Source organism: Thecamonas trahens (genome assembly GCF_000142905.1).
Source record: "Thecamonas trahens ATCC 50062 unplaced genomic scaffold supercont1.4, whole genome shotgun sequence".
NCBI classification, from domain to species: Eukaryota; order Apusomonadida; family Apusomonadidae; genus Thecamonas; species Thecamonas trahens.
In genome coordinates, this window is record NW_013657676.1 from 261,382 (window position 1) to 284,874 (window position 23,493).

The window sequence follows — 23,493 nt, forward strand, 5'->3', positions numbered from 1 at the left end:
CCGCAAACGGTCGCCGTCGCTGGCTGCCGAGCCCGAGCCTGAGCCATCTGCAGCCGACACACCGTCGCGCCGCAAGCGGTCGCGCAAGCGGTCGCCGTCGCCGGCTGCCGAGCCCGAGCCCGAGCTGTCTGCAGCTTCCAAGGTTGCGACGCCCATCACGCCCTCGGGCATCATCCGCAAGGCTGTTACTTTTACGCCTTCAGGATCTGACTCGGAATTGTCTGCTCCAGCACCCGAAACCGCGCCGCCCGCTGCGGACGAGACCGTTGTCGCGCTTGTTCACGCCATCAATGAGCTCCAGGGCGAGATGGACGTGCTGAAGGAGTCGTTATCTGCGTCCGAGGCCAAGTCACGCGGCCACCAGGACGAGCTCAACGACGTGCTCGAGTCACTAACGTCGTTTATGGCCACCGCGCGCGGCAGCGCCGACTCTCCGTCGCCCGAAGTGGAGCCTATGCCTCCGCCGGTCCCTGTGGCCGTACCCGCCGCTGCCCACGCAGCCGATGCCGTCACCCCGGCTGCTGACGCCCCGGCATCCCTCAGCCCAAAGCCGACTGCTGCCGACACGTCGATCTTCGACCCGTTCCGCAACCCTGCTGTCGTGCGGATGCTTCTGGGCCTGGTCGCCTTTGGCGTCGTCGCATACGCACTCGATCTGGATGGTCGGTTTAACTCCACCTAGGTGGCGACGCTGACGGCAGCCTCGCGCTTGGCGTCCTGCAGCGTGTGGCCCTGGGAGCGGTAGTATTGATGGGCGCGGACCATGAGGTAGATGGCAGAGCACCCGTCAAAGAGCCAAACAAAGGCAGAGATGAGACAAAACGCACCACTTGCCGTCGCCTTGTCATTGAACGCCTTGATGGCAATGATAAAGCCGGCAGCGCCGGTGCCCGGAACACCTAGCGCGTAGAAGAGGCAGCCCAGGATGTGGATGAAGAAGCAGACAAAGAAGATGAGGAAGAGCGAGGCCTTGGCTTGGCGCGTTGCGTTGTACAGCGACCAGTACCAGGTGTAAAACGCGAGGAGCGGCGAGAGAAGCGCAAAGAGGAGAGCAAGTGCAAACGGGCCAACGCCAGTCACATCCTCAATCAGCGCCGTCATGATGGCAGCCAGATTGACGACAAGCATGATGTACGTGAGTATCCACAGCCGGTACACGTTGGTCACCACGCTCTGCGCCTCGGCCGGGATCTCCTCCACAATGTCCATGTGCACAATCGGCTTACACGGCGGCCAGTTCGCCGGACGTGCACCCAGCGCCTCGCGCTCCCGCTGCTCAATCGTCTTTTCACGATAGTTGAGCTCGTCCTCCAGCCGGTCAAGCTCGGCCCGCTTCTCGGCCAGCGAGATCGGGTCAGCGGCGACCTTGGCCCGCGCCGACTTGGTTCCCGCACCGGCCCGCCCGCCAGCATCCTCGCCCGAGCCACCCGACCGATCATGCGAGTCCTACACGCCGTCTCCCACCCCATGGAAGCCCACCACATACACACCCATGCTCCTCCGGTGAATCCCCTTTCGCATACCACCAGCCGGCTGGTCGTGCAAGCGCATGCGCCATGACCCCGCTCCGCCCATGCCACCCCCCGCTCCGCCTCCCCCCCCCCTCCCACACACACACACACACACACACACACACACACACCACATACAAATGGGTTGCCGCCGTCGCTGCTGTACTCGTCGAACGGGTTGTCGTCGACCATGGCCCCTTCCCGCGCAGACGACTGTGCCGAGCAGGCGTGCTCGGCAACGTCGCCGTCTACGTCCTCCCCGCCGGCCAGCCGCCCCATGTTTTCTGTTGTGGCCCACCCCCCCACCAATGGCCACAGCAGCCATCAGCACATGGTACTACTCTTTTACCGCGATTGATGGATGTTGCGACGTCTGTGGAGCGTCGCGGAGCGCGGCTTGCGCGATGGACAAGTTTGTCCATTCCGTACTGTAGAGGGTTAAGCAGCCCCAGACTACGGCCCAAGCCGCCGATGTGGCGGTCCGCCCAGCGGCGGGTACTGCCGGCCGCCGGGTCCGCCGCGCATGCCCGGGCCCGAGCCTGGGCCAGGTCCACCGCCACGATCGCGGTCGCGAGGCGGCCCACCCGGTCCACCCGGCCCGCGATCGCGATAGCTGTCGTATGCCGGCGGCGGATAATCGCGCGGCGGCCCACTGCGGTACCGCCCACCGCCAGGCGGCCCGCCGCGATGGCTGCCTAGAGGCGGATACCCGTTCTGTGGCGTACCAGCAAACGCCGGTCGAGGGCCACGAGCGGTGTGCAGGCCTGGGCCTCCAAATGGCGTCGGCGTTCCGGGCGCAGAGCCTTGTGCGGTGGCAGGGTGCATGGCGGCCTGCGCGGCGGCAGCAGCCTGAGCAGCAGCCTGAGCAGCGGCGGCCTGCGCGGCGGCAGCAGCAGCCTCGGCGGCAGCAGCCTCTTTACGGCGCTGCTCGTCAGCAAGGAGCACGGTCTTGAGCAAGAGGAACAGCTTGCGCTTTTGTGCCTTCAACTCGGCCAGGCGGGAGCGTGTGGCGGTGACGGCGTCCTCAGTAGCAGCAACTGGGCAATGGAGGTGAGTGGGTTGCGGCTGGTGGTGGTGGGGGAGGGGGGGGGGGGGGGGGGGGATGGGGATAGGGCCGATGGCCCGGAAGGGCCTGATGGCGTACCTTGCGCTTGCAGGCGGGCGTGGTAGAGCGCTGTCTCATGTGTCCGCTCGTGCTCCTCCTCGGCATCCTTGCGGGTCCGGGCGTGGACCATGCGCCGTATGGCGGCCGCCCTGGGCGAGGCCGGCCGCAACAAGCGCTTGGGCGCATACACCCGGGTCGGGGGCGGAGCGCCGCTCATGCCTGATGTGTACAAGACCGACAGCGGTGAGGGTGGAGGGATGGAGTGGGGTGGGCGTGGGGTGGGAGTGGGGTGGCTGCTTCCCTTGCCCTTGGCGGCGGTGGCACGGCCCGGCATGGGCGACTCGACGGCTGGCGACGACGTCACACAGGCAGTGTGTCTGGCTGCCCTCGCCCTCGCTCACGCTCCCAAACGCTCAGTATGCCCACTGCACTCGCTTGTTCCCTTCGGTCTCAACCTCGGCCACCCCACTCCCGCCTATTCTGCTACTTTGGCATGGCGGCATCAAGCTCGTGGGAGCCGCTGCGCGCTGCTGTCCTCGACACCCTGAAGACCACCTGGGGCTACCACCAGCCGCATGTCTGGCAGCTCCATGTCCTCCGTGCCCTCCTGGCTGACCGTCGCGATGCGGTTGTGGTCCAAGCTACAGGCTCCGGCAAGTCGATGGTCTACCAGCTGCCATCGCTTGTCCTTGCCGCCACCCCGCCGCCGTATCTGTCTGACGCCGCCGCCGCCGCCCCACTCACCATCGTCATCTCGCCGCTCATCGCCCTCATGGCCGACCAGACTGCCCGCCTCTCTTCGCTAGGCATCTCGTCCACATTTATGGGCTCCGGTAATCCCGGCTCGTCTGCCATTCGCAGCGGCCTTATTTCCGGCGATCAGGACGCCCTCGCGCTCCGCATCGTCTACATGTCGCCCGAGTATGCGTCGTCAATGCTGACCACGTCTGCCCTCGCTGCCGCCCCCGCTTTTGCCTCGCGCATTGTTCTGCTTGCCATCGATGAGGCACACTGCATTTCCAAGTGGGGCCACGACTTTCGCCAGGCATACTTGGACCTTCCGGGCCGCGTCGCCGATGTCAAGGCTGCCACCGGAGCGCCCGTCGTCGCCCTCACCGCCACCGCCACCAGCCGTGTGGTTGAGGAGCTCGCCCAGTCGATGCAGCTGACTAACCCTCTGGTCTCGGTCGGCTCGTTCAACAGGCCCAACCTCCACCTCTCGTTTGGCGTCATCGATTCTGTCGACTCGCAGGTCGTCCCGCTGCTGACCGGGAAAGACTCGGCCGCCCGCAAGCCATCTATCGTCTACTGTCGGACCCGCAAGGCCACCGAACGGATTGCAGCAAAGCTGAAGTCGAGTCGCGCCGGCCGCGTCGAAGCCTACCACGCCGGGCTTGGCGCGCAGCGCAAGGGCATCCAGGATCGATTCACCGCAGGCCAACTCGACGTGGTCGTCTGCACCATCGCCTTTGGCATGGGCATCGACAAGGCCAACATCCGCTCGGTCATCCACGCTCACGCCCCGTCGTCAATAGAGTCGTACTATCAGCAGATCGGCCGCGGTGGCCGTGATGGCGACCTCTGCGAGTGCTACTGCTTCTGGCTCGCAAGCGACTTTGAGGTCGACAAGAACTCTGACGCTGCCGTTTATGCCCAGCGCCTTGCATCGGCGTCCGCGCTCAAGGCGCTAGTCAGCACGGCAAAGACTTGCCGCAAGCAAAGCCTGGTCGCCTACTTTGGTGAGTCCATATTGCCGTGTCATGCATGCGACATCTGTGACCTTGGCGACGCCCCGCTCATCGACTTTTCCTGCGACGCCTTTCTCCTCCTTGGCGCGCTGCAAGTGTGCGGCGAGACCGCTGGCCCGTCCAAGGCAATCAAGCTTCTGCACGGAACCAAGCCGCCCGGCAACCTTCCGGTCAACTTTAGCACCTTCCTCAACGCCGGAAGCCACCACTCCCCTGGCTGGTGGAGCGCGCTCGGCTTTCGCCTCATCAAAGTCGGCATGATTGTCTCAACGCATATTGCTGTCCGTGGTCGCTCTCGCGGCTTCGACAAGTGGTCCCTCACCCGCGAGGCAAAAGAGTATGTTGCCGCCGGCAAGCCGCAGATCGCATGCGACAAGCTTGTGTTTCACCCCGGCCCCGAGCTGCTCGTCGACTGCAGCCCAAAGTCGAGTCGTCCGGCCCTACAAGGCCTTCTGCAGCGCGCACCGAGCTCGTCGCTCATCATCAACTCACGCTCGGCGCTTCGTTCTGCACTCTTGTCGATCGAGCCCTCGTTGTCGGCCACTGTTGTGGACGACATCGTCGACCACGTCCCGGCTTCTCTCTCCGAGCTCACCGCCATTAATGGGATCTCGTCGCGTGTTGTTGGTAATGTCGGCACCGCGCTCCTCGCCGCAGTCAAACCTTACGTCCCCCTTGCCAAGGCGTTTCGGGCCGAAGCCATTGCCAGTGCCAAGCAGTCGCTCGCCCTTTTCCAGGATCGTGGCCTCGCGCTCCAGTCAGTAGCAACTGCCCGAGGCAAGTCAGTCAACACCATTCTTCGCCAGCTCATGCTCTGCGTCTCCAACGGAGACTCGTTCAACGGTTCGCTCCTCGGCTGGTCCAAGGCATCCGTCGAGCTCGCGTATGCCTCATTCGTCTCTCTGCTCGACGCGCCCGTGGCAGACGACGTGCTTTCCGGCTCGATGCCGTCGACGCCCTCCGCCGTCGACGAGAACATTGTTAACTTTATTCGCGCGTTTGTGGCCTTCTACGCCAAAGCCAAGCCCCACGCCGGCATGCCCGACGTCACGACGGTAACGGCCGCCCTACTCTCATCGTCTGGCACTTTAGCGGCCGCCGCCATCTCGCCAACCAAGCGCGTCTTTGACTCGTCGACAGAGCTCGCCATCAAGTCGTCAAAGTCGACGCCGGCTGCCTCCATCAAGCCCGTTCGCCACTCTGGTAATCGGCTCAAGCGCAAGCGGTCGTTCAAGGCCAAACCTGCGGCAGTCAGCAATGCCACGTGTGTCGCCGCCACACATGTGGCTCCGCCGCCACCGACATCGGCCTCGACGTTCGCCGTCGACGAGCCGCCTCCGCTGCCTCCATCCAGCCAGACGTCACCACCCGTACCATTGTGGCTGCAGCATGCTCGCGGGTCCCAGCCGTCTCGGCCTCGGCCTCCGCCAGCACAAAGCCAGACTACTGACTACTTTGCCGGACTCGATGACGCGGCCCTCGCCGAGGCGTTTGGTGACATTGAGCCGCTGGCTAAGCGGCCGAAGACGCTCTCATAGCGCGGCTGCAAGACGCGTCTCGAGCTCGGCGCGCACGGCGGCGAGCTCAGGGCTCATCGGCAGAAACGAGGCGTCGAGCGCAGTGATATTGGCCTGGATGACCTCGGCACGTGTGAGGCCACACTTGTGGATGGCCGTGACAAGCTCGCCCGAGAGCGTGATGTCAAACAGGCCCGGATCATCGGTGTTGAGACAAATCGGAAGGCCGGCGTCGAGCATGGCCCGGACCGGGTGGCTCTCGAGCGACGCGACGGCGTTGATGAGGTAGTTGGACGACGGTGAGATCTCAAAGACGGTACCTGCGCTGCGGACGACGGCGACGGCGTCGTCGGCGTCCATGACGTGGATGCCGTGGCCAATCCGGACCGCACCCTGCTCTTTCACTGCGCGCACCACCCAGCCGGCCGAGAGCGGCGAGTCGACCTCGCCAGCATGGACTGTGACCTTGAGGCCATGGGCAGCAGCATGCGCAAAGGCTTCAGGAAAGACCGAGTCGCAAAACGCAGCCTCGTCGTTGGCCAGATCGACGCCGATAAAGTCACCGGCATCCACAAAGAACTTTGCGATGGTCAGCGCTTCTGCCGGCGTCTGGAACCGATCGATGATGCCGATGAGACCTAGACCGACCAGGCCTGCTGCGTCAGGATGGTTGCGGCCATCCGCCACGCCCTTGCGCACCGCGTCGTGGACGGCGGCGTAGTCCAGGCCGCAGGCCATGCCGATGTAGCCTGGCGAGTATCGGAGCTCGAGAAGAGCGATACCGTCGCGGGCGGAGTCGATCACCACCTCGGCCGTCAGCCTCGCAATGACTTCGGCGTCTGTAAACACCGCCTGCAGCCGACCGAATCGGTCCATACACTCTGTAAGCGAAGTCACCGGCGTGGTAATGCAGTAGTACGCTCGCGCCGCCGTCATCCGGTCGCCACCGCTCGCCGCCAGCGTCGCCGCCGCCGCCTCGTCGCGCTCCACAGGCAGGAGGGCAGCAAGGCTCTCCAGCCGCAACGAGCCCTCGAGGTGCCGATGGAGCTCGACCTTGGGCAGCGCCCGCATCTCTGCGCAAACCTCTGTGGCGTCCATGGTCGACGTTGTGGACGGAAGTGAAGTCTTTACGCAGACCGGGCAGTGCTATGCTCGGGCGGAGGAGGGGCGTTGGTGGGGGCAGCCGGACCGCGCCCGCCGCGACGCCCGCTGCTACTCTTGTGATCACGCGAGTGTGAGCAAAGGTGGGTGGTGACTGGCGATTGCGCGAGGTCTACACTGTCGCGGACACGTGCTTCGACTTTGCGCACCGCGGCGTCGAGCGTTGAGGTCGGGAGGCCGAGCGCAGCAGCAAACGAGTCGGGTGGTCGTGAGGTGATCGCCAGGTTGATGCTCGGCAGCGCAATAGCCGAGGCATGGAGCATGAGCCGAGGGACATGCGGCCGCTGGCCGGTCCGAGCGTCGTAGACCATGTCGCCAACGAGCGGCATGTCGAGCCCGTAGGCGGCGTGGGCTCGGATCTGGTGCTTGCGCCCAGTAGAGGGGAAGAAGGCCACGAGCGTGCTGCCGTTGCCAAGCTCGGCAATGGCTTCGGCATAGGTCACAGCAGCCTTGGCGCCGGCGGCATCGGTCCCGCATGGCGAGACGCGATGGCCGTCGGTTCGCAGCGCGAGGTTGATGGTGTGCGTCGAACCCGGCTCGAGTACGCCGGTGACGACGCCGAGGTAGCCCTTGCTCACGGTTTGGCCCGCAAACGAGTGCGCAAGGTCGGCGGCAACAGATCGCGTCCGCGCTAGCACCATCAGGCCTGACGTGCATCGGTCCAAGCGATGCACCAGCCGTGGGCGGACAAAGGCGAGTCTGTCTGGGCCGGGCAGCTCGCCGCGCTCGGCCGCGTGGGTCAGCAGCGCGTCGACCGAGCTGTGCATGTCGGCGGGTGAGCCGCCTTGTGCGGCCATGCCCACTGGCTTGTCGACAACAAGCACCTCGGGCGTGGCAAACTGGATGAGCTCGTTGACCCCGAGCTCGGCATCGTGTGGAAGATTGACCTTGGTCTGCATTCGCCATCGCTCGCCGTCTCGACCTGCCTGCCGCTCCACAGCGAGCATGCGTGTGGCAGCCGGGGCAGCAGTGACCAGCGAACCGGTAGGGAGCCGGAGCGAGTGCGCCCGTCGCTTGTTGGCACACCCATGGGAGCCCTCGGCGGGAGCGCCAGGTGCCGGCCGCGGGAGCACCACCCGGACGTCACCCTCGCGAAGGAGGCGGAAGAGAGCCGTCCGCGAGACATGCGGTGCAAGCGCAGCCAAGATGCGAATCGTCCGTCCGCCCGACTCGTGGTCGCTCACCTCGTGCACAACAGCGTGTCGTGGATGAATGGGCGCCGGAGGGCGGGCGGCGGCTGCTACGGCCGCGGCCGTGGCGGCAGTCGGCCCCGCACTCATGGGCGCCACCTGGACCACGGCTCGGATGCTACACGCGGCGCGTTCTGTGCACACCCGCGCTAATGAGAGCATACTGGTGTTCTGCGTGGGGGGGGGGGGGGGGGTTCGGCTCGACGAGAGGTGCGAGTCGAGTGGTCCCCACCAGGAACACGACGAACACGCGCGCCGCGCGTTGGTCGGCAAGATAGGGCCGGGCCGCCGCAGAGCATCCCGCAAGAGTTCCAGAGGGGCCGGCTAGAGGGGAAATTACACGGTGGCAATGTAATGGGCATGCTATGTGGCGGCTGGGGAGCTGTCTGGCGAGCTTAGCGCGGCCTCAAAGGCGTGAGCGGCGTCGGACGGATCAGACCCGGGCGCGCACGGCGTCCCGGTCTCGGCCAACGCCGCGTTCTGGGCACGAAGATCAGCCAGTTGGGCCTGGAGCGTTTCCCTCTCGCGACGGACGGCGCCGCGACGGGCGGCAGCCTGATGCGGTGTCTCGTTGCCTGTTGCGGAGCGGACAGCGGCGGCAAGGCGTGTTCCAGCTTCGACCGCGAGCGACCCGACAAGGGCAGCCCTCCGCTCGATGCGCAGAGTCGAGGCGTACGTTGCCACCAACATCTTCATGTGGGCAACCACAGGTGATGCCTGAAGTGCACCCAGTGACTCGTTGGTGGCGAGCCGGTCTCGGATGGTGGCGAGCGAGGCCTTGGCAGCCTCGTACGCCTCCGACGGCTGGAAACCCTCGATCTGCCGGCGCATGGCAGCAAGCGACGCGAGGAGGATTGCGCCAGAAGCTGCCATTGCCGCGCGCACGCCAGCCGCACGCGTCGCACTCTCTGTGGCATCCTCGCTCGTCAGCGGTGACGTGCTTGCGGCCGGCAGGTTACCTGCAGGCACGACCGCACCTCGCACGCCACGAGCCTTGGCCTCGGCGATCAGTCGTGCACGCTCGGCGGCGCGTGCAGCTTGCATCAGATGCGCTTGGCTGTGGGCCTTGGCCTTGGCGGCTGCTGTCGCGCCCTTGGGGATGGCAACACCGTGCGAGCTCGACGGGGGCGGCGAGTGTATGGGTGTCGGGCCCGAAGCAGGCTCCACCTCTGCGGCAAACGCTTCAAAGCGGGACTTGGAAAAGTCAAAGGCCGAGGCAAAGGCAAGCAGGCCGTTGAGGTCTGAGACCAGGATCTGGCCGCACATCATGGCCAGCATCGGGTCGGTCGTCCCAGCGAGAACGCCGACCAGAACCTGCGGCGAGAGAGTGACCACAGTCGGCGGCAGCCATGCGGAGGCATCACAATCATCGTCCTCGCCCTCGGTCTCGACAGTCACCAAGCCGTCGACAACCCGGACCACCACCGTGTGCACAGTCGCCTCGGCGCCGGTCCCGTCCTTGACCACGAACACCGCCTGCGGGGTGGAGGTTCGGCACCGATGGCAGTCGTTGGGAATAGCCACATCGCCACCATCACCAGCAGCAGCACCAGCACCAGCACCAGCAACATATGATTATCAGTCCCGATGACAACCTGGGTGAGTGAGGGCTACTCTGGTGACTGGGGGGGGGGGGGGGGGGGGGAAGGAGGCCGGCATCTTCCGTTGCGCAACACACAGCCCCTCCCACCGCAAGCACGTACCCCGCCACTGTATCGAGACTCAGGCCCCTTGTAGGCATACGGAATAAACGCCAGGGCGGCGGCCAAGGCTTGCTGCGCGTCCACGTCGCTCTCCGAGGCCATGGCTGAGAGAAGGAGTCGTGTGTGGTGCGCAACGTGGACGTGGTGGCTGGTGGGCGGCAGGCGGTGGTCAGCAGGCGGTGGTCAGCATGTGATGGCCAGTGGTGGGCGTGGCTGGATCACGTCGGATGGATGTGTGTTTTGCTTGCGGTCGACCTCTAGCGTACCAGACTCACGCTCCAGTTGGAGACCGGTGCGTCGGTCATTTACTGCCTGGCCTTTCCCTTGACCACAGCCACAATCCGCGGAACGACCATTGCGCCGACTGCAAGGGCGCATGAAGCCGCGACAGCATACCCGGCGTAATGGGCCCAGCTCGCTGCCGCCCGCGCGTGACGGAGGGCGCGGGCGCTCCCTGCCCGCGGCACAACGCCTGGTACAACGAGCGGTGCCGGTCTCAGGATCTCAAAGGGTGTGGGCCGTGGCCGGAGCGGCGATGACGGCACAGCGCCAGGCGAGTCGGGCATCGGAGCGAGGAGCGCGTCGACCCGCTCGAGCTCGTCTTCGAGCTTGGTGGTGTACGCTGCCGCCTGTGCGGCATAGAGACAGTCGAGGGCAGAGCGGATGCGTGCTGCAGAAAAGGCCGAGAGCTCGGCAGGGCTCGGCCGTGGCTCGGTCCGCGCCACGTGCTTGAGCCATGACGAGTAGTACCGGAGGAGCGCCTTGATGGCGCGGACGGCGCGCGGATGCTCCACGCCGAACTTGGCGCATGCAAGCGAGACCGCCTCCTGGACGTATGGCTCGCCAGTGGCATAATCGTGGCGTGTAGCGTAGACGGTCTGCAGTGCCGAAAGATTGTGGAGGACGTTGCGGTGTGAGGCGCCGAGTGAGAGCTTGTTGATCCGCAGCGCCTCGAGGAGCGCGGCCTCGGCGGCGGGGAGATCCTTGCGGTGGAGCCAGTACGAGCCGAGCGCCGAATGGTCCGAAGCAACCTCGGGATGGTTCGGCCCGAGCAGCGTCGAGCGGACTTCGAGTGCGCGCCCGAGGAGATTGTGCGCTAGATCGTACTCTCGGAGATAGAGGTGGAGCATGCCAACGTTGTGGAGCGTCCGTGCAGTCTCGGGGTGCATCTCGCCAAACCGCTGTGTGCGGATAGCGAGTGCCGCGTTGAGGTACCGCTTGGCCTCGTCAAAGTCCTTCAGTCGGCGATGAACGTTGCCGAGATTGTTGAGCACCGCCGCCACCAGCGGGTGGTTTTCATCAAAGAGAGCCGTCCGGATGTCGAGCGCCTGGTGAAGGAGCGCTGACGCAGTGTCGTACTCGTGACGATACGAGGCGATGAGTGCCATGTCATTGATGATTGCTGCGTACTCGGCGTGATGCGTTCCAACCGATGCCAAAACTATGTCGCGCGCCTGCTCGTAGAGCGACTCGGCACGCTCGTAGTCGTCAAACGAGTAAAAGTTGAGAAAGGCGAGATGCCGGAGCGTGTTGGCCACCAGCGGGTGGTCGTGGCCAAAGAGGTCGCGGCGGATGGCGAGCGCCTGCTCGAGCTCGTCCTCAGACGCGTTGTAGTTGGACTCGGCGCCATAGACACTGGCAAGGAGCATGCGGGTAGCAGCGACGCCAGCAGACTCGGGGCCGGCCAACTCAGCCTTGATCGCAAGCGCCCGGGTGAGCGCCCGTCGAGCCTGGCCGTAGCGGCCCTGCGCCTGACGCAGCTGGCCGACAAGGTCGAGGCACGCCGCACGGACATCTGCCACGCCAGACGTCGCCCGCCCGTGGTCAGGCGCTTCCATGGCCTCCAGCACCTCAAGAGCATGTCGGAGCAACGCGTCCGCCTTGGCGTACTGCGCCATCTCGCGGCAAACCGAGGCGAGGCCGAGCTCAACTCGCGCTTGGACCAGTGAGCCCTCGTCCGAGCTCCCCAGCTCGGCAGCCTCGGCAAGGAGCGCGTGTGCGCCGTGGTAGTGGCACGCCTGCAGCTGCGCCATGCCGTACTCGTACAGACTCTCCGTCAAAACAGGAACGATGGCCGGCAGCCGCTTTGCGAGCCTGCGCCGTAGCTTGAGCGCAGCTTCAAAGGCCTCGGACGCCGGCGCGATCTGCCCGTCGCTGGCGTACGCCACTCCAAGCTCGTGGTGGACAGCCGCGAGCTTGGAGTCTGTGGCATCGTGCGCCCACATGCGAGGCGAGAATAGCCGCGCGAGCGACGCCACCGGCGAGTCGATGCTCTCTGGATCGGCAGCGAGAAGCACCTTGCGAAGCGAGAGGACGAGTCCGATGTAGGTGGCTGGAGGGAAGCGTGCCCGCAGCAGCCGTCCGCCGGAAATGATCATCTGCGCCATCAGGTCCTCGGGCGGCGCCACGCCGCGAACAACTCGGAGCGCATCGAGCGAAGCCTGGACCTCGGCTGGCATCCACTGCGGCTGAGCCTGCGGTGGGGGCTGGTGCAGAGGCGCAAGCCCGACGCGAGGCTCGGGTCCTGCTGCCTCTAGCTCACACGGAAGCCGCGAGTACCGCACGCACTCTTCCAGCGCGTGCATGATGCTCGCTTCGAGGTCGACAAACGCCCGAAAGGCGGCTGCAAAGTCAGGCAGCTCGGCGAGCTCGACCACTTTGTCCGCGCAATACTCGATGAACCGGGCCCGAAAGTACATGCCCGGCGCCTTTGGCCAGGCAGTAGCTTGTGGCTCCAAGGCGTCCGAGACGTGACCGACATCGCTACCGCGGGCCGGCACCGCAATCCGTGGGCGATTTTCATGCGAGGGCCGCGGTCGGGCCGGCGACGGCGCAGCGGGCTGGGAGAGCTCGACGCGCGTCTCGGGCCCCGGCACTGAACCGGCGCCAAGGGCGGCGAGCTCGTGGACCACAAACTTGCGAACGAGTGGATGAAGCGAGTAGCGCCCAGTGCTTGGCGCGTAGCGGACGAGGAAGATGTGGTGAAGCTCGGCGAGAAGCTCCGACGCAGCATCGTGGTCAAGGCAGAGGACATGGGAAGCGGCGTCGACGTCAAAGTCTGCGTGGAACGTGGCGAGGCCTACAAAGTGCAGCTGCTGGGTGTGCGAGAGGGTGGCGAGCGAGGCAACAAGCGCAGCACCAAGCGACGAATCGGAGAGCGCAAAGAGATCGACGTTATTGAGACGGTCAAGGAGCGGTTCGAGCGGGAGGTGAGCCCGCTTGCGGAGGAGTGCCGAGATGACTGTGAGCGCAAGCGGGAAGCCGCCCGCGAGGACGGCGACCGACGACGCCTGGTCCGGCGAGAGCTCCGGATTGGCGTGCCGCAGAAAAGCAACCGAGTCGCTGTGGTCGAGCGGATCGAGGCGGACGTCGACGGCTGGGACATCAGTGACAGCAATGGGCACCGCGGCGGTGACCACGACGCAGCAGGCCGATGACGGCAAGAGTTCGTGGACAAGCTTTGCCGACGGCGCGTCTTCGAGAAGCAGCAGCGATGGCTCGCCGTGGAAGCACGAGAGGTACAGGCCGTCGAGCTCGGCTGCGTGGACGGGCAGCGATCCGAGGTTGGGGTAAAAGGCGCGGACGACAAAGGCGCGCGCTTCGGCAGGCGTGAGGTAGGTCGTCGGCGTGACCCGGAGCGAGATGGAAAACTGTCGCGGGTAGTCGTCGGAGAGACCGGCGACAAGCTGGCGGGCAAACGAGGCTTTGCCAATGCCGGGCGGTCCGGCGACAACAACAGCCTTGATGGGCGAGGCCTCGGACCGGATGTCGTCAAGGGTGGCACCCACGAGCCCATCGCGGGCCGACGGGACCGAGCCGTGGGTGATGATCTTGTACTGTGAGGTGTTGAGGCGCGAGGTCGGGCCAGACGGCTGGGGCGGCGCACCGAGGGCGGCAGCCGTGCCCGGTGGAGCGTTCATGCGCTCGAGAATGAGCTGCATCGGCATGACGTAGGTCGACGAGTCACGGCGAATGTATGCCGTCGGCTTGTTGCGGCCAATGAGATAGACCGGAGCCGGGCCGCGGGCAATGTGGAACTCGACAACAAAGGTGGGGTAGGCCGGTGCGTTGAGAACCGGGACAAAGCGAATGGCGATGAGCGACGAGTCAACAGGCGGCCACATGTCGTGAAGGACGCGGTCAGTGGCGAGGCGAAGGTCGTCGCGATTGGAGCGATTGAGGACAACGCCCTTGATGACTCCGTCGTCGGTGACGCCAAAGTACACGCACCCGCCGTTGGTGTTGATGAGCGAGTTGAGGTACTTGGAGAGGTAGTCAGAAATGCGACGGACCGGAGTCCGCGCTCGCTGGACAGCCTTGAACTCGTGCATGCGGTCTTCGTCGTAGCCAATGATCGCGTCGTAGAGGTACGGATCCGGCGGTGTGTCCGACGACGGCAGAACGTGCTCGGGGACGCAAGCTGCGGCAGCAATGGCAAACTCGTCCGGCGCCGGGGACGGCGCACGCGAGCCAGCGGGTGTCGTCCGCGGCGGCGGGCCGCCAATGTCGTCGTACTCGACCACATTGAGCTCGTTGCCGCCGGGCTCGCCAGTCTCAGCACGACCCTCGTCCGCAGACAACACGGGCTTGGGCATGGCCGTCTCAACACCTGGCAAGCGCTGCGCCTCGCCTGCAAGGTCGCGGAGGACGGTGACAAAGGCTTGATCCGGATCGTCAGGCTCCGAGTCAGCGACGGGATGTGGCGAGTCCGGATCGTCGCCCGTGCCGCCGGCTGAGAACACAACGTCGGCCATCGAGCCGGTGGAGAAAGCCCCGCGCGGGGTGCCGTACGTCGACGGCGGGCCCGAGGCCGAGCCCGATCCTGGCGAGACCACGAGCGTGCCGGCCGGCGAAGACGATGGCGGGACGATCGTGAGCGACGGGATGCGGCGGCGAGTGTGCGGGGTGTTAGCGGCGGTGGCAGGGCCAGGCGACGGCGAGGCTGGTGCAGGCGAAGGAGGCGTTGGCAAGTCGTGGTTGACCACCGCGTCGTCGTCGTCGTCCCTGTGAATGGACGAGACACCACCCATGACTTGGGTATGATTGTAGAGTGGAGGTGGCAGCATTCGGCGAGTGGCGGCACAAGCACAAGCAGGTGCAGCTGGTGCTGGCAGGTGAGAGACAGACCGAACTGCCGTCACTTCCGCGTCCGAAACTAACCCAAACATCGACGCGGGTTTGGGTCACACGGACAGCCACGGCACGGGCCCCTCGGCTCCACGCAAACAAACAAGCACCGATACCCATCTCCCGGCCGACACAGTCCCACCCAGCTCGAGCCTCACACACACACATCTTTTCTCCCACCTCAACCTCAAGTCCCCCGCTTTGAGAAACTGGTGCATTATGGGCCAGGGCCATGCCAAGGAGGCAGAGATGCGGACGCTTGCGGCGGCGCAGGAGGACACCCACTTTACCCTCTCCGAGGTCAAGCATCTGCGCAAGCATTACGAGCGGGTGTGCGGCGGATCGGAGCTGACTCGCGATCAGTTTGGCGAGCTTGTGGACGAGCTGCATCTTCCGGGACTCTCGGACTCGCGCGAGATGCTGGACGAGGTCTTTACCCTCTTTGACATCGACGAGTCGGACAGCGTCAACTTTAAGGATCTTCTCTCGGCGCTTTCCATCTGCGCACGCGGCTCGCTGGAGGAACGCATTCTGCTGGCCTTCCACATGTTTGGCGCCACGTCAGGCGGCGTGGTGTCGCGGGCATCGATGCTCAAGGTGCTGACCCACCTCGCGCCGCTCATCCGGTCGTCGGGCGAGGGCGTGCCGGGAGTGCTGCCTTCCGACGCCAGCAGCTCGATCAACAGTGCAGGTGTTGCCGACGCCGGCGTTGACATCGACGCCTTGTCGCAGTTTGTCGACACCATCTTTGCCGAGTGCGATCTTGATGCCGACGGCGCACTCAACATCCCCGAGTTTACGCGGGCCGTGCGTGCGACGCCGCAGCTGCTTGCCTTCATGGGCAACTTTGTGACGGCCGACACCGCCGCCAACCGGCCGCGCCGCTACCTAGTGGCGGTCGATGGTGGCGAATCATGCCACCGCGCGTTCCAGCACGTTCTCACTGACCTGCAGGGCCGTGAGCACTCCCTCCACCTCGTCGTCGTTGTCCGCAAGCTCGACCCGCGCCACAAGCCGCCGCTCATGTCCTCGGCCAAATTTGAGGCCGAGTTTGCTGCCCGCCACGATGCCATGCTCGCCACCATGCAGTCGTTTGAGGAGCTGGCTCACGAGGCCGGTGTCGCCCGCGTCGAGACCGAGGTCGTCCGCGACGTCGCCGAGGTCGGCCCGGCTATCATCGACGTCGCCCACCGCATCGACGCCGACGTCCTTGCCATGGGCTTTGAGGGCCAGTCTGGCCGCCAGCACAACTCTGCGGACGTCCATCTCGGCTATGTCGCCTCGTACTGCATCCAGCATGCCCACTGCTCGGTCCTCATCATCAAGTAACTGCTTCCCCCCCTGATCCCCCTCCTCCCAAGCCCCTCACGCGCTACGAGCCATACGACAGCAACACCTCACCCACGCCATTCCCTTCCCCACCCTCCTCACCCCTCCACACATACACACACACACACACACACACATACACACGTATATACATACAACCATGGTTCGTCACCCCACTCCCCTTCCCCCTCCTCCCACCCGTCCACCCCGTCCATCCTGCGCTCCCATCCATCCTCCTCCTCTTCCCTCCCTCACTCCCCCCCACCCCCACTCACTCCCTCCACCCCCCACCCCCACCCACACGCACATAGATCCGCCGCAACATCCGGCTGCGCAAGGACTACATCTACCAGAAGAGCCAAGAGGCCAAGGAGCGGGCCAAGGCCGAGAAGAAGGAGCGGCTGCGCAAGGCGCTCGATGAGGGCCGCATGATCGACCCGCAGCTGCGGCGGGATGTGGCCGAACTGGCGGCAGAGATGGAGATGGACGATGCTGGTGGCGAGGGCTCTGCAGCGGCGCTGCAGGCCGAGCTGATGGACAACGAGTATGCAAACGCGGGAGTGTTCGACCCGCGGGTGGTGGTGACGACCTCCCGCGAGCCGTCGGTCCTCCTCAAGCAGTTTGCCAAGGAGATCCGCTTGCTCTTCCCCAACGCGCAGCGGATCAACCGCGGCGGGTACCGGACCAAGGACCTGATGGATGCCTGCCGTGAGAACAACGTCACCGATCTGGTCGTCGTCCAGGAGCACCGCGGCATTCCGGACGGCCTGGTTGTCTGCCACTTTCCCTTTGGTCCCACGGCGTACTTTACCCTGGCCAACGTAGTCACCCGCCACGAGATCAAGGCTGCCACCAAGGTCTCCGAGGCCTATCCGCACCTCATCTTCCACGGCTTTACCACCCGCCTCGGCCAGCGCGTCGCAGACATCCTCAAGTACCTGTTCCCGGTTCCCAAGGACGAGTCCAAGCGCGTCATGTCCTTCATCAACGAGGCCGACTACATCTCCTTCCGCCACCACGTCTACGAGCAGCACGGCCACACGCCTGACGACGTCGAACTCGTCGAGGTCGGGCCGCGTTTCGAGCTCCGCCCCTACAAGATCGTCCTCGGCACCCTCGAGCAGCGCGAGGCAGACTCGGAATGGGAACTCCGTCCCTACCACAACACCGCCAAGAAGCGCCGAAAGCTGTAGCTCTGCCCTTCTCACATCAGAGCCGTATCCCTTTGCCCATCCAGTGGCCATCAAATACGTCTCACCATTCCCCCCCCCCCCCGACTCACACGCACCGCTCACCCAAAGCCACCGCTCGCGCCCACCCCACCCACCACCCATCTCCACCATGCTCCAGTACAGCGGTACGCCCCTCCCTTCCTCTCCTCCCCTGCCCACACCCCCTTCTCCTCATTCCTTTGCTTGCTCTTTCCCCGTCACTCACCCCTCCCCCCTCTCCCCCTCCTCCGGCCGCAATCGACGATTCTACGACCTTTTCCAGGCGGAGCCAGCGGCGGGTCGTCGTCGTCGACGGCAGCGTCCGGACTCGTGGCCTACATCCGCAGCCTTCCGCCCAAGCCGGACAACACATTGCGCCTCTTCTCTCGCAAAGACTACTGGACAGTGGCTGGCGATGACGCCCTGTTTGTGGCCATGGAGTACTACAAGACCAAAGCCGTCGTCCGCCACCTTGGCGGCGACGCCAGCTCGCCCGACGCCATCCCTCACGTCTCCCTCTCGCGCGGCATGTTCCAGGACACCGTCCGCGACCTGCTCATGAACCGTAGGCTCAAGGTCGAGGTACATGCCCGCCGGAGCGGTAAGTGGGCGCTGACCGACACGGCATCGCCGGGCAACCTCAAGTGCTTTGAGGATCTGGTGTTCAAGGCCGCCGGCGCCAGCGCCGAGGCCGGCGAAGCATCGACGACCGCCGGTGCCAGCGCCATCGTCGCCGTCAAGGTCACGTCAGGACCGGCAGGCTCGGCCATTCTGGCGGCGGCCGCCGTCGACATTGCCGCTCGCCGCCTCCGTCTCGCGGAAATGCCGGAGAACGACCAGTTTACCAACTTTGAGGCGCTCCTCATCCAAACCGGTGCCTCGGAAGTCATTCTTCCGGCCAACCTCCCGCCGCAGACCTCCAAGCGGCTGCTTGGCATCGCCCAAGCTGCTGGCGTCCTTGCCACCACCAAGTCGGCCTCGTCATTCTCGGCCAACAGCATCGAGCAGGACGTCCGCCGGCTCACCGGGCTTGACGCCGACAAGCCGCTCGCCGAGCTCGACGCGCGCGCCGCTGCCTCTGCTCTCGGTGCCCTCCTCAAGTACCTCGAGCTGCTGGACGACCCCTCGCTGTACGGCAAGTACAAGCTCTCGGCGCTCAACCTCGCCGAGTACATGCGCCTCGACGCCGCTGCCCTTGCCGCCCTCCATCTCTTCGAGACCGGGCCCGGCGCGTCGTCGGCCTCGACCGGCGGCGGCTCGCTCTTCTCGCTCCTCAACAGGTGCAAGACCCCGCAGGGCTCGCGCAAGCTCCACCAGTGGATCAAGCAGCCGCTGCTGGACATTGTCAAGATCAACCGTCGCCTCGACCTTGTCGCCCTCTTTGTCGACGCAGTCGCCGTCCGCACCTCGCTCCACTCGGAGCTGCTCAAGACCGTCCCGGATCTCTTCCGTCTCGCCTCCAAGTTCCTCAAGTCGCGCGCCTCGCTCGAGGACATGGTCCGGCTCTACCAGGTCGCCGCCAAGCTCCCGGCCATCGTCGAGACGCTCAACTCATGGACGGGGCCGGGCGCGGAGCTCCTAGCCTCGGCCTTTGCCGTCCCGCTCGCCGAAGTCGCCACAGACCTCAAGCCCTTCCAGCAGCTCGTCGAGTCCACCATCGACCTCGCCCGCGCAGACGCCCACGACTTTGTCATCCTCCGCTCCGTCGACGCCCAGCTCGACAAGCTCGCCACCGCCCGCGATGCCCTCATCGCCCGCATCGAGGCCATTCACGGCGACGTCAACGCCCGCCTCGCTGCAAAGGCCAAGGCCAAGTCGTCCGCCGCTTTTGTCAAGCTCGAGGTCAACGACCAGCACGGCTACTACATGCGCATCGCCCGCTCCAAGGAGAAGATCCTCCGCGGCGACGCCCGCTACACCACCCTCGAGACCCGCAAGGACGGTGTCAAGTTTGCCACCCCGACCTGCTCAAGCTCTCCGCCTCGTACCGCACCACCGTCAAGGCCTACGCCGCCCAGCAGGCCGAGATCGAAGCCAAGGTCCTCGGCATCGGCGCCACCTACACCGCCGTGTTTGAGGACCTCAACGACATCGTTGCCTCGCTCGACGTCCTCGTCGCCCTCGCAGAAGCCTCGCTCTCCGCGCCCATCCCCTACATCCGCCCCACCCTCGTTCCGCACGGCACCGCCGGCCTCTCGCTCATCGACTCGCGCCACCCGTGCCTCGAGGCCATGCCCGACATTCAGTTTATCCCCAACAACGTCGAGCTTGGCCCGCCCGGCGACAAGCGCCTCCTCCTCATGACCGGGCCCAACATGGGCGGCAAGTCGACGTACATCCGCCAGGTCGGCGTCATCGTCCTCATGGCACAAATCGGCTGCTTCGTCCCCGCATCCTCCGCCACCATCCCGCTCGTCGACTGCATCCTCGCTCGCGTCGGCGCCGGCGACTCGCAGCTCCGCGGCGTCTCCACCTTTATGGCAGAGATGCTCGAGACCGCCTCCATCCTCGCCACCGCCTCGCCGGCCTCGCTCATCATCATCGACGAGCTCGGCCGCGGCACCTCGACCTACGACGGATACGGCCTCGCCTACGCCATCGCCGAGCACATTGCCAAGGACCTCGGCTCGCTCTGCCTCTTTGCCACACACTTTCATGAGCTCACCCAGCTCGAGTCGCTCCTCCCTAGGGCCGTCACCAACGTCCACGTCACTGCCCACACCGCAGACGATGCCCTCACCCTCCTCTACAAGGTCCGCCCTGGCCCGTGCGACCGCTCCTTTGGCATTCACGTCGCACGCCTCGCCCACTTTCCGCCGCGCGTCATCAACATGGCCAAGCGCAAGGCTGAAGCCCTCGAAGACTTTGACTCGATGGCCGCGGGCCTCGAGTCGGGTGACTTGCCGGCGCCCAAGCGCGCAAAGAACCTTTCCGCAGACATTGTCGCCGCCGGCGAAGCCGCCATCAAGGACTTTCTCGCCGCAGCCAAGACCCAGCTGGCGGGCACGGTCCAGCTCGACGACGCCCTGGCCGCAGAGCTCTCCGATGCCGACCGCTCCGCCCTCTCTCCGCTCATTGCCAAGCTCCGCAACTCGTCCAACCCATACGTCGTCTCGCTCCTCGACTCGTTTGCCGTGCAAAGCTGAGCTCAGCACGATGCCGCGCTGGCGCCGGCGGTGTCGACAACGGTGTAGGCCGCAAGCTCCACCTCGCGCGCGCTCGCCTCCCACTGCAGCATCCCGCCCATAAACTCCAGCAGCCACTGCTCGTTGCTCGCCGACCTTGTGCTCCACTCGAGTCGAGACCGCAGTTCGGCTACAACCTCGTCCCGCGAGCGAGGGGCAGGGCTCGACTCGCTCGCCGGCGCAAGCAGCGCCTCGTACCGCAGCGCCTTGTCAGGGCACTCGGCAGCGGCACGCGCCAGCCAGCTCGTCGGCGGTGGCCCCAGGAGCTCGACCATGCCCGCCAGCGCCTGCGCCTCGTTGGCAACGTTGAACAGCGGCTTTCCGCCAGATGCAACCTCGAACGCCACGCACGCCAGCGACCACCCGTCGGTCCCGCTCCCGTACGCGCCCGTGTACCCGACCACAGCCTCGGGCGACCGGTACAGCAGCGTTTGCAGGTGCGAGACCCGCTGCGCATCAGCAATCCGAAACGACGAGCCGTAGTCGGTCAGTCGGAACCGCTCCGCCTCTCCATCGGTGCACACAACCAAGATGTTCTCCGGCTTGACGTCGCCATGAACGAGCCCGGCGAGCCCGTGAAGCGCCAGTGCCTCACAGCCATCGCGGACCACGCCGCACGCCGTCGCGGCCCGCGCACCAGCCTCCGCCGCTTTGAGTGAGCTCCGCATGTAGTGTAGCAGGTCGCAAGCACACCACTCCAGCAGAATGCACATGTGCGCCTTGGCCTCAAACGACTCCAGCGGGAGCAGGATCGGGAGCGCTGCGAGTGAGTCCCGCTCAAAGCCGGAAGCTTCCAGCGCGCCCGACAAGTGGTCCAGCATGTCGAGCTCGTGCCAGCCGAGTGCCGCCATGTCCGCCGATGCGTGAAGGACCTTGAGTGCCCGCACCGGCGTGCCGGCCACAGCGTGGTCGCGCACCGTCGCCACCGCGCCCGACACGCCCTCGCCGGCCATGCCCAGCACCTCAAACCGAAACGCAATGCTCGCGCCGGCAGGAAGAACCTCGACCTGTGCCGCCTCATCGCTTGGCCAGACCGGATCACGCCCTGTCCCGACGTAATACACCCGCGCCACGTTCCACATGGCGTCGCGGAGCCGCGGCGGCAACCGCTCGCCGTGCGCGGCAATGGCCGAGGCCGGCGAGAGGCCCAACGTTGCTGACTCGCCGCCACTGCCACTTGCTGGCCGCTCGTGCGGCGCCGCCACTAGCGTGGCCACCGCAAGCTGCGGCGACGAGTCGGGCGAAGTGACCGGCGAGCTCGGTGCGGTTCCGGGCGCACTACCCACAAAGCCGAGCGCCGACGCCGAGACAAGGGCAGCGGCGGCGGCGTACGCATCGCCCCACCACCGACCGCTCACAAGTTGGCCGTCACTCACGACATAGCCAGCCGCGTCCGGCACAAGCGCGGTCCCGGGCTTGCCCAGCAGTAGAGGGCCCGGCATCAACGACACGCCGGCGACCCGCTCAAGCTGCGCCGCAAATGTGCCGGCGTCTGACACCGCATACTGCGAGCCGCGGATGAGGCGCGTCTTGCGCTGCGCGCTACCGGGCAGTGTCGTCACCGCACGCCCGTCCAGCAGCGATGATGTCGAGCCGGGCACGGTGACCTTGGACAGAACCAGCACCGCGCCGCCAACAGTGGCGATCGGGAGTCCGGCAGCCCAAAACTGCGCCACAGCCAGTGCCACCTCGCGGCTCTCCAGCATCGCAGCTTGGTACTCGACGCTGAGTCCTGATGGTAAGTAAAGGCCTGCGTATGCGTCCGGATGCGCGTCGCACACGTCCAGCGGCTCGCAGAAGGTCGAGGCCTCCATAAGCTGCGCGGCCTCAAACTGGACGTCACGAGGTGCGGCGCTGAGCAGCGCCTCGTCGGCAACAGGCACTGCTCCGCGCGGTGTGGCAAACACAACATCAACTGCAGCCTCGGAAAGGACCCGCCACGCGCTGGCCACGTCTGCGAGGTCGACGCCGCGGTCCGGGAGCACCACCAAGACCCGGCCGGTCGGTGCGAGCACGTGTGTGCCAATGTCCAGAAAGGCACGGACAACAGGGAGCGAGCGGACAATCTCGTGCGAGCACACAACATCGAGGAGGAGATCAAAGGCGGCCCGACGCGCGGCGACGACGGCCGGCGCCCGCGACCGCGAGCGCAGACCCCACGTCTTGGCCGGCATCTGTGGCAGATCAGGCAAGCCTACGACCTCGTGCCGGAGCGCCTCGGTCAGCGCAGTGTGAAAGGCGTCAAACTGTGAGTACGTACGGTGAACCCGCCAGCTCGCCGGCGCCGCGCCGTCTGCGTCGGCCGTCACCGTCACCGCCACCTCGTAGCGCATGCAGCGCGCGCCCGGCGCCCATGGCGGCGCATCGTCCACAGCCTCGGCCACTTCAGCTTCAACCCAGGCCTCGTCCAGCTCGCTCCGCGATAGACTGCGCCACGGGCCGGCATGCGAGACCGGCTTGGCCCATGGGTGCGGCACCGCATACATGGCTCCTGTCCCAGCTGTAGGAAGGATGCCCCTCCCCTATCTCCAGCCCTTGCCCTTTGCGGAGCTAGCGCGGCACGCGGCACGGGACACGCTCGTGATACGAACGCAAGTTGGCGGCCGCGGGGGGAGGGGAAGAGGGTGGTAGTGGGAAGGGAAGCGTTGCTGGCTGGGACTCGGTGCAGCTGCCGAGAGAGGTTGAAGAGAACGGGAGGGGGGGGGG

General features: G+C 65.8%; 11 protein-coding genes across 11 annotated transcripts in view; 5 read left to right on the plus strand and 6 right to left on the minus strand.

The window, feature by feature from the left end:
* Window positions 1-525, plus strand: part of AMSG_00977 (uncharacterized protein) — a gene marked incomplete at both ends in the record, with an annotated part of 1,883 nt that extends 1,358 nt beyond the window's left edge. Inside the window, 2 exons of the mRNA XM_013906700.1 lie at window positions 54-435; window positions 501-525. Coding sequence (XP_013762154.1) covers window positions 54-435; window positions 501-525 — 407 coding nt within the window. The remainder of the gene's footprint in view (window positions 1-53; window positions 436-500) is intronic.
* Window positions 526-654: 129 nt separating this feature from the next.
* On the minus strand, window positions 655-1,716 carry AMSG_00978 (secretory carrier-associated membrane protein). Its single transcript, XM_013906701.1, has 2 exons — window positions 1,650-1,716; window positions 655-1,446 (listed from the first exon to the last, which is right to left on the minus strand). Exons 1-2 carry the CDS (start codon window positions 1,701-1,703, stop codon window positions 679-681), a joined length of 822 nt encoding a protein of 273 aa, XP_013762155.1. The 5' UTR covers window positions 1,704-1,716; the 3' UTR covers window positions 655-678.
* Window positions 1,717-1,964: 248 nt separating this feature from the next.
* AMSG_00979 (uncharacterized protein) lies at window positions 1,965-2,868 on the minus strand (the record flags this gene model as incomplete). The annotated part of the gene is made up of 2 exons (XM_013906702.1): window positions 2,656-2,868; window positions 1,965-2,548 (listed from the first exon to the last, which is right to left on the minus strand). The coding sequence occupies exons 1-2, from the start codon at window positions 2,831-2,833 to the stop codon at window positions 1,965-1,967; spliced, it is 762 nt and encodes a 253-aa protein (XP_013762156.1). The 5' UTR covers window positions 2,834-2,868.
* A 241-nt stretch (window positions 2,869-3,109) lies between these two features.
* Window positions 3,110-5,826, plus strand: AMSG_00980 (ATP-dependent DNA helicase RecQ; the record flags this gene model as incomplete). Its single annotated transcript, XM_013906703.1, has 2 exons — window positions 3,110-5,686; window positions 5,719-5,826. 2 exons carry the CDS (start codon window positions 3,110-3,112, stop codon window positions 5,812-5,814), a joined length of 2,673 nt encoding a protein of 890 aa, XP_013762157.1. The 3' UTR covers window positions 5,815-5,826.
* Window positions 5,827-5,896: 70 nt separating this feature from the next.
* Window positions 5,897-8,394, minus strand: AMSG_00981 (pseudouridine synthase; the record flags this gene model as incomplete). Its single annotated transcript, XM_013906704.1, has 2 exons — window positions 5,897-7,006; window positions 7,138-8,394. The coding sequence occupies 2 exons, from the start codon at window positions 8,392-8,394 to the stop codon at window positions 5,897-5,899; spliced, it is 2,367 nt and encodes a 788-aa protein (XP_013762158.1).
* Window positions 8,395-8,555: 161 nt separating this feature from the next.
* On the minus strand, window positions 8,556-10,037 carry AMSG_00982 (uncharacterized protein; the record flags this gene model as incomplete). Its single annotated transcript, XM_013906705.1, has 2 exons — window positions 8,556-9,708; window positions 9,936-10,037. 2 exons carry the CDS (start codon window positions 10,035-10,037, stop codon window positions 8,596-8,598), a joined length of 1,215 nt encoding a protein of 404 aa, XP_013762159.1. The 3' UTR covers window positions 8,556-8,595.
* A 187-nt stretch (window positions 10,038-10,224) lies between these two features.
* Window positions 10,225-14,965, minus strand: AMSG_00983 (tetratricopeptide repeat family protein; the record flags this gene model as incomplete). Its single annotated transcript, XM_013906706.1, has 1 exon — window positions 10,225-14,965. The coding sequence occupies one exon, from the start codon at window positions 14,963-14,965 to the stop codon at window positions 10,241-10,243; it is 4,725 nt and encodes a 1,574-aa protein (XP_013762160.1). The 3' UTR covers window positions 10,225-10,240.
* A 316-nt stretch (window positions 14,966-15,281) lies between these two features.
* On the plus strand, window positions 15,282-16,391 carry AMSG_00984 (neuronal calcium sensor 1; the record flags this gene model as incomplete). Its single annotated transcript, XM_013906707.1, has 1 exon — window positions 15,282-16,391. One exon carries the CDS (start codon window positions 15,282-15,284, stop codon window positions 16,389-16,391), a length of 1,110 nt encoding a protein of 369 aa, XP_013762161.1.
* A 160-nt stretch (window positions 16,392-16,551) lies between these two features.
* Window positions 16,552-17,584, plus strand: AMSG_00985 (U3 small nucleolar ribonucleoprotein IMP4; the record flags this gene model as incomplete). The annotated part of the gene is made up of 2 exons (XM_013906708.1): window positions 16,552-16,554; window positions 16,703-17,584. 2 exons carry the CDS (start codon window positions 16,552-16,554, stop codon window positions 17,582-17,584), a joined length of 885 nt encoding a protein of 294 aa, XP_013762162.1.
* A 148-nt stretch (window positions 17,585-17,732) lies between these two features.
* AMSG_00986 (DNA mismatch repair protein Msh2) lies at window positions 17,733-20,863 on the plus strand (the record flags this gene model as incomplete). Its single annotated transcript, XM_013906709.1, has 3 exons — window positions 17,733-17,748; window positions 17,886-19,546; window positions 19,576-20,863. 3 exons carry the CDS (start codon window positions 17,733-17,735, stop codon window positions 20,746-20,748), a joined length of 2,850 nt encoding a protein of 949 aa, XP_013762163.1. The 3' UTR covers window positions 20,749-20,863.
* AMSG_00987 (CMGC/DYRK protein kinase) lies at window positions 19,838-23,368 on the minus strand. Its single transcript, XM_013906710.1, has one exon. The coding sequence runs from the start codon at window positions 23,271-23,273 to the stop codon at window positions 20,751-20,753; it is 2,523 nt and encodes an 840-aa protein (XP_013762164.1). The 5' UTR covers window positions 23,274-23,368; the 3' UTR covers window positions 19,838-20,750.
* Window positions 23,369-23,493: the final 125 nt, after the last annotated feature.